Genomic DNA, 7,500 nt, shown 5'->3' with positions numbered 1-7,500 from the left:
TTTAAAAAATTCAGTACATTTTACTGGCAGAATTTTACTGTAAAAATAACAATGGTAGTACATTTCAATTTACAGTAATTCTGTGTAAAAAAAAAAAAACTACTACTAAATTCTGGCGACTTAGCTAACAGTTTTTTACCATAAAATCTACAGATTTTTTTTTTTTAGAATGTATGTTAAAAAAAAGTCAGTACATTTTACTGTAAAAATAACAATGGTAGTACATTTTAATTTACAGTAATTTGGTGAAATGAAAAAACTACATTTCAGGGTAAAATTATAGCGACTTAGCTAACAGTTTTTTTTACTGTGAAATCTACAGATTGTTTTTACAACGCATGTTAAAAAGTCAGTGTATTTTACAGTAAAAACGGGCAGATTTTACTGTAAAAATAACATTGGTAGTACATTTCAATTTACAGTAATTCGGTGTGGGAAAAAAATCATTTCCGGGGAAAATTCTGGTGACTTAGCTGCCAGTTTTTTACTGTAGGTAAAATCTACTGATTTTTTTTATAGTGTATGTTTAAAAAATTCAGTACATTTTACTGGCAGAATTTTACTGTAAAAATAACAATGGTAGTACATTTCAATTTACAGTAATTCTGTGTAAAAAAAACCTACTAAATTCTGGCGACTTAGCTAACAGTTTTTTTTACCATAAAATCTACAGATTTTTTTTTTTTAGAATGTATGTTAAAAAAAAGTCAGTACATTATTACTGTAAAAATAACAATGGTAGTACATTTTAATTTACAGTAATTTGGTGAAATGAAAAAACTACATTTCAGGGTGAAATTATAGCGACTTAGCTCACAGTTTTTTTGACTGTAAAATCTACAGATTGTTTTTGCAATGCATGTTAAAAAATCAGTGTATTTTACAGTAAAAACGGGCAGATTTTACTGTAAAAATAACATTGGTAGTACATTTCAATTTACAGTAATTCGGTGTGGAAAAAAATCATTTCCGGGGAAAATTCTGGTGACTTAGCTGCCGGTTTTTTACTGTAGGTAAAATCTACTGATTTTTTTTATAGTGTATGTTTAAAAAATTCAGTACATTTTACTGGCAGAATTTTACTGTAAAAATAACAATGGTAGTACATTTTAATTTACAGTAATTCTGTGTAAAAAAAAAAAACTACTACTAAATTCTGGCGACTTAGCTAACAGTTTTTTACTATAAAATCTACAGATTAATTTTTTTAGAATTTATGTTAAAAAAAAGTCAGTACATTTTACTGTAAAAATAACAATGGTAGTAAATTTTAATTTACAGTAATTTGGTGAAATAAAAAAACTACATTTCAGGGTAAAATTATAGCGACTTAGCTAACAGTTTTTTTGACTGTAAAATCTACAGATTGTTTTTGCAATGCATGTTAAAAAGTCAGTATATTTTACAGTAAAAACTGGCAGATTTTACTGTAAAAATAACATTGGTAGTACATTTCAATTTGCAGTAATTCGATGTGAAAAAAAATTCATTTCCGGGGAAAATTCTGGTGACTTAGCTGCCAGTTTTTTACTGTAGGTAAAATCTACTGATTTTTTTATAATGTATGTTTAAAAAATTCAGTACATTTTACTGGCGGAATTTTACTGTAAAAATAACTTTGGTAGTACATTTCAATTTACAGTAATTCTGTGTAAAAAAAAAACTACTACTAAATTCTGGCGACTTAGCTAACAGTTTTTTACTATGAAATCTACAGATTTTTTTTTTTTAGAATGTATGTTAAAAAAAAGTCAGTACATTTTACTGTAAAAATAACAATGGTAGTACATTTCAATTTACAGTAATTCTGTGTAAAAAAAAAACTACTACTAAATTCTGGCGACTTAGCTAACAGTTTTTTACTATGAAATCTACAGATTTTTTTTTTTTAGAATGTATGTTAAAAAAAAGTCAGTACATTTTACTGTAAAAATAACAATGGTAGTACATTTTAATTTACAGTAATTTGGTGAAATGAAAAAACTACATTTCAGGGTAAAATTATAGCGACTTAGCTAACAGTTTTTTTGACTGTAAAATCTACAGATTGTTTTTACAACGCATGTTAAAAAGTCAGTATATTTTACAGTAAAAACGGGCAGATTTTACTGTAAAAATAACATTGGTAGTACATTTCAATTTACAGTAATTCGGTGTGGAAAAAAAATCATTTCCGGGGAAAATTCTGGTGACTTAGCTGCCAGTTTTTTACTGTAGGTAAAATCTACGGATTTTTTTTATAGTGTATGTTTAAAAAATTCAGTACATTTTACTGGCAGAATTTTACTGTAAAAATAACAATGGTAGTACATTTCAATTTACAGTAATTCTGTGTAAAAAAAAAAAAACTACTACTAAATTCTGGCGACTTAGCTAACAGTTTTTTACTATAAAATCTACAGATTTTTTTTTTTTAGAATGTATGTTGAAAAAAAGTCAGTACATTTTACTGTAAAAATAACAATGGTAGTACATTTCAATTTACAGTAATTCTGTGTAAAAAAACAACTACTACTAAATTCTGGCGACTTAGCTAACAGTTTTTTTGACTGTAAAATCTACAGATTGTTTTTGCAATGCATGTTAAAAAGTCAGTGTATTTTAAAGTAAAAACTGGCAGATTTTACTGTAAAAATAACATTGGTAGTACATTTCAATTTACAGTAATTCGGTGTGGAAAAAAAATCATTTCCGGGGAAAATTCTGGTGACTTAGCTGCCAGTTTTTTACTGTAAAATCTACTGATTTTTTTTATAGTGTATGTTTAAAAAATTCAGTACATTTTACTGGCGGAATTTTACTGTAAAAATAACAATGGTAGTACATTTCAATTTACAGTAATTCAGTGTAAAAAAAACCTACTACTAAATTCTGGTGATTTAGCTAACAGTTTTTTTACTATAAAATTTTTAGAATGTATGTTAAAAAAAAGTCAGTACATTTTACTGTAAAAATAACAATGGTAGTACATTTTAATTTACAGTAATTTGGTGAAATGAAAAAACTACATTTCAGGGTAAAATTATAGCGACTTAGCTAACAGTTTTTTTGACTGTAAAATCTACAGATTGTTTTTGCAACGCATGTTAAAAAGTCAGTATATTTTACAGTAAAAACTGGCAGATTTTACTGTAAAATTAACATTGGTAGTACATTTCAATTTACAGTAATTCGGTGTGAAAAAAAATTCATTTCCGGGGAAAATTCTGGTGACTTAGCTGCCAGTTTTTTACTGTAGGTAAAATCTACTGATTTTTTTTTATAGTGTATGTTTAAAAAATTCTGTACATTTTACTGGCGGAATTTTACTGTAAAAATAACAATGGTAGTACATTTCAATTTACAGTAATTCAGTGTAAAAAAAAAACTACTACTAAATTCTGGCGACTTAGCTAACAGTTTTTTTACTATAAAATCTACAGATTTTTTTTTTAGAATGTATGTTAAAAAAAAGTCAGTACATTTTACTGTAAAAATAACAATGGTAGTACATTTTAATTTACAGTAATTTGGTGAAATGAAAAAACTACATTTCAGGGTAAAATTATAGCGACTTAGCTAACAGTTTTTTTTACTGTAAAATCTACAGATTGTTTTTACAATGCATGTTAAAAAGTCAGTATATTTTACTGTAAAAACTGGCAGATTTTACTGTAAAAATAACATTGGTAGTACATTTCAATTTACAGTAATTCGATGTGAAAAAAAATTCATTTCCGGGGAAAATTCTGGTGACTTAGCTGCCAAAAATTTTACTGTAAAAAAAAAAAAGGTGATACTGATTTTCAATAATTTTGTGTATAAAAAACACGGAATTTTACAGTAAAATTCTGGTGATTTAGCTGCCAGTTTTTGTTTTTTTACTGTAAAATCTACAGATTTGATTTTACAGTGCACGGTCAAAAAGTCGCCAAAATTTTACTGTAAAAAAAAAAAGGTGGTACTGATTTTCAATAATTTTGTGTATAAAAAACACGGAATTTTACAGTAAAATTCTGGTGATTTAGCTGCCAGTTTTTGTTTTTTACTGTAAAAAATACAGATTTTATTTTACAGTGCACGGGCAGAAAGTCGCCAAAATGTTACTGTAAAAAAAAAAAGGTGGTACTGATTTTCAATAATTTTGTGTATAAAAAACACTGAATTTTACAGTAAAATTCTGGTGATTTAGCTGCCAGTTTTTGTTTTTTTACTGTAAAATCTACAGATTTTATTTTACAGTGCACGGGCAGAAAGTCGCCAAAATTTTACTGTAAAAAAAAAAAGGTGGTACTGATTTTCAATAATTTTGTGTATAAAAAACACTGAATTTTACAGTAAAATTCTGGTGATTTAGCTGCCCGTTTTTGTTTTTTACTGTAAAATCTACAGATTTTATTTTACAGTGCACGGGCAGAAAGTCGCCAAAATTTTACTGTAAAAAAAAAAAGGTGGTACTGATTTTCAATAATTTTGTGTATAAAAAACACTGAATTTTACAGTAAAATTCTGGTGATTTAGCTGCCCGTTTTTGTTTTTTACTGTAAAATCTACAGATTTTATTTTACAGTGCACGGGCAGAAAGTCGCCAAAATTTTACTGTAAAAAAAAAAGGTGGTACTGATTTTCAATAATTTTGTGTATAAAAAACACGGAATTTTACAGTAAAATTCTGGTGATTTAGCTGCCAGTTTTTGTTTTTTTTACTGTAAAATCTACAGATTTTATTTTACAGTGCACGGGCAGAAAGTCGCCAACATTTTACTGTAAAAAAAAAGGTGGTACTGATTTTCAATAATTTTGTGTATAAAAAACACTGAATTTTACAGTAAAATTCTGGTGATTTAGCTGCCCGTTTTTGTTTTTTACTGTAAAATATACAGATTTTATTTTACAGTGCACGGGCAGAAAGTCGCCAAAATTTTACTGTAAAAAAAAAAAGGTGGTACTGATTTTCAACAATTTTGTGTATAAAAAACACTGAATTTTACAGTAAAATTCTGGTGATTTAGCTGCCAGTTTTTGTTTTTTTACTGTAAAATATACAGATTTGATTTTACAGTGCACGGTCAAAAAGTCGCCAACATTTTACTGTAAAAAAAAAAGGTGGTTCTGATTTTCAACAATTTTGTGTATAAAAAACACTGAATTTTACAGTAAAATTCTGGTGATTTAGCTGCCCGTTTTTGTTTTTTACTGTAAAATCTACAGATTTTATTTTACAGTGCACGGGCAGAAAGTCGCCAAAATTTTACTGTAAAAAAAAAAAGGTGGTACTGATTTTCAATAATTTTGTGTATAAAAAACACTGAATTTTACAGTAAAATTCTGGTGATTTAGCTGCCAGTTTTTGTTTTTTTACTGTAAAATCTACAGATTTTATTTTACAGTGCACGGGCAGAAAGTCGCCAAAATTTTACTGTAAAAAAAAAAGGTGGTACTGATTTTCAATAATTTTGTGTATAAAAAACACTGAATTTTACAGTAAAATTCTGGTGATTTAGCTGCCCGTTTTTGTTTTTTACTGTAAAATATACAGATTTTATTTTACAGTGCACGGGCAGAAAGTCGCCAAAATTTGACTGTAAAAAAAAAAAGGTGGTACTGATTTTCAATAATTTTGTGTATAAAAAACACGGAATTTTACAGTAAAATTCTGGTGATTTAGCTGCCAGTTTTTGTTTTTTATTGTAAAATATACAGATTTTATTTTACAGTGCACAGTCAAAAAGTCGCCAAAATTTTACTGTAAAAAAAAAAAAGGTGGTACTGATTTTCAATAATTTTGTGTATAAAAAACACTGAATTTTAAAGTAAAATTCTGGTGATTTAGCTGCCAGTTTTTGTTTTTTACTGTAAAATCTACAGATTTTATTTTACAGTGCACGGGCAGAAAGTCGCCAAGATTTGGCTGTAAAAAAAAAAAGGTAGTACTGATTTTCAATATTTTTTGTAAAAAACACCGACTTTTACAGTAACATTTTGGCGACTTAGCTGCCTGTTTTACTGTAAAATCTACAGATTTTATTTTACAGTGTACGGTCAAAAAGTCAGATTTTTTTGGTAAAAAGAAAAACTGCCAGAAATTCGCCAAAATTTTACAGTAAAATTCTCGCAACTTAGCTGCCGGCGTTTTACTTTGAAATCTACAGATTTCTTTTACGGTGTACGCTAAAGTCAGTACATTTCACAGTAAAATACTGGCAGCTCAGTTGGCAGAATTTTACTGTAAGAATACAATTGTTAGCGTTTTTCCATTTACAGTAATACACTGTAAAAACAACTGGCAGTACTGATTTTCAGCAATCAGTGTAAAAAATAGCGTGAATTATATAAAAAAAAAAAATCTACGGATTAAAAAACAAGTAACCTGGTTCTTTGGTGCCACGATGTGCCAGGAGCAGGTCACGCCGGCTGGGTAGTCCCTTTCTGGCCAGTTGGGGGTTTTGAAAGTTCCGGAAGGTTTGTCCAGTCTGCCACCACAGTACAGCTCACCTGTGGGGGAGAAAGAACGTGTGCGACTGTCAACAGTCTGAGACCAGGAAAAAAAACCTTAACTATACGTCATGGCACGCAAAGACTCCAGACTCGTAACGGTCTGAAGCTGCTCCGCGTGGTGGTCCACATCCCAGGTGTCAGGGAGTTTCCACAGTGTCTTTCGCTGTGCTGGTCTCACTGGGGTGTGTCCATTGCGGGGTAGATAAGGGTTGTTTTGGTTTGGGCGAGCAAACATTCCACCGGTGCGTCCGCTCTAATTTTCCATTCTGACTCTACAATTATTTCAATGCTGAACTGAGGCCAGACATAAAGTAGACTCCGCTTAAAAAGATGCGATAGAGTGCAGATATTGTTGATATCCGGGGAAGGTTGACAACGTGGAGAAAGACTAATCGAGTCCCGTGAGGGTTTTTCTGGGGGAAGTCTGCAGGGACTCTGTGTGTTAGAACCAGGCCAGCTGACCAACCAGCCATTAAAATTCCTCTTGGAGACGTTGCGACCCCGCGGAGAGGAAAAGTCTACGTGTGTGTGTGTGTGTGTGTGTGAGAGGGGGGGGGGTTTATGAAGAAATGTCCCATGTGAGCGAGACATGTTGACAAACAGGACAACTTCAACGTCAACGTGTTTGTGGCCTCCACTAGTTGGCTGCTGCAGAACGTCGGAGACAACAAAAGTTCAACTGAGAACAACTTTTTTTTTTTTAAATAGAATTTTGGGACGTGTGCAGCAAAAAAGCCCTTTGCGGAAAAAAAAAAAAAAAAAAGCCAAGTTATCATGCGGGCTGGGCAACTTTATGGTGCAACTTTTCCTGCCCAGGGAACACAGGAGGGGGCTTGAACCTATCCCAGCAACGTGACTTTTTATGTGATCTACTCACACTTCTAAATAAAAAGAGACTACAACAAATTCTTTTCAACTTATATTCGATTGAATAGACTGCAAAGACAAGATATTTCACATATAAACTGGAATATTTTGTTATATTATCCCTCAGGCGGCACTGCATCAAAAAGCCACATCAGC

General features: G+C 30.6%; 2 protein-coding genes across 3 annotated transcripts in view; one reads left to right on the top strand and one right to left on the bottom strand.

Moving 5' to 3' along the window:
* The window catches only part of LOC133630282 (zinc finger E-box-binding homeobox 1-like), a 280,408-nt gene that overhangs the window by 53,540 nt on the left and 219,368 nt on the right, over window positions 1-7,500 (top strand). The gene's annotated exons all lie outside the window — the stretch shown is intronic.
* Window positions 1-7,500, bottom strand: part of LOC133630521 (procollagen C-endopeptidase enhancer 2-like) — a 33,712-nt gene that overhangs the window by 14,494 nt on the left and 11,718 nt on the right. For both annotated transcript variants that reach the window (XM_062022134.1, XM_062022135.1), the window contains exon 4: window positions 6,350-6,474. In XM_062022134.1, the coding sequence (XP_061878118.1) occupies window positions 6,350-6,474 (125 nt within the window). The remainder of the gene's footprint in view (window positions 1-6,349; window positions 6,475-7,500) is intronic.

This window comes from Entelurus aequoreus, linkage group LG15, assembly GCF_033978785.1.
Source record: "Entelurus aequoreus isolate RoL-2023_Sb linkage group LG15, RoL_Eaeq_v1.1, whole genome shotgun sequence".
Lineage (NCBI taxonomy): Eukaryota > Metazoa > Chordata > Actinopteri > Syngnathiformes > Syngnathidae > Entelurus > Entelurus aequoreus.
This window is presented reverse-complemented; position numbering and strand designations above follow the sequence as displayed.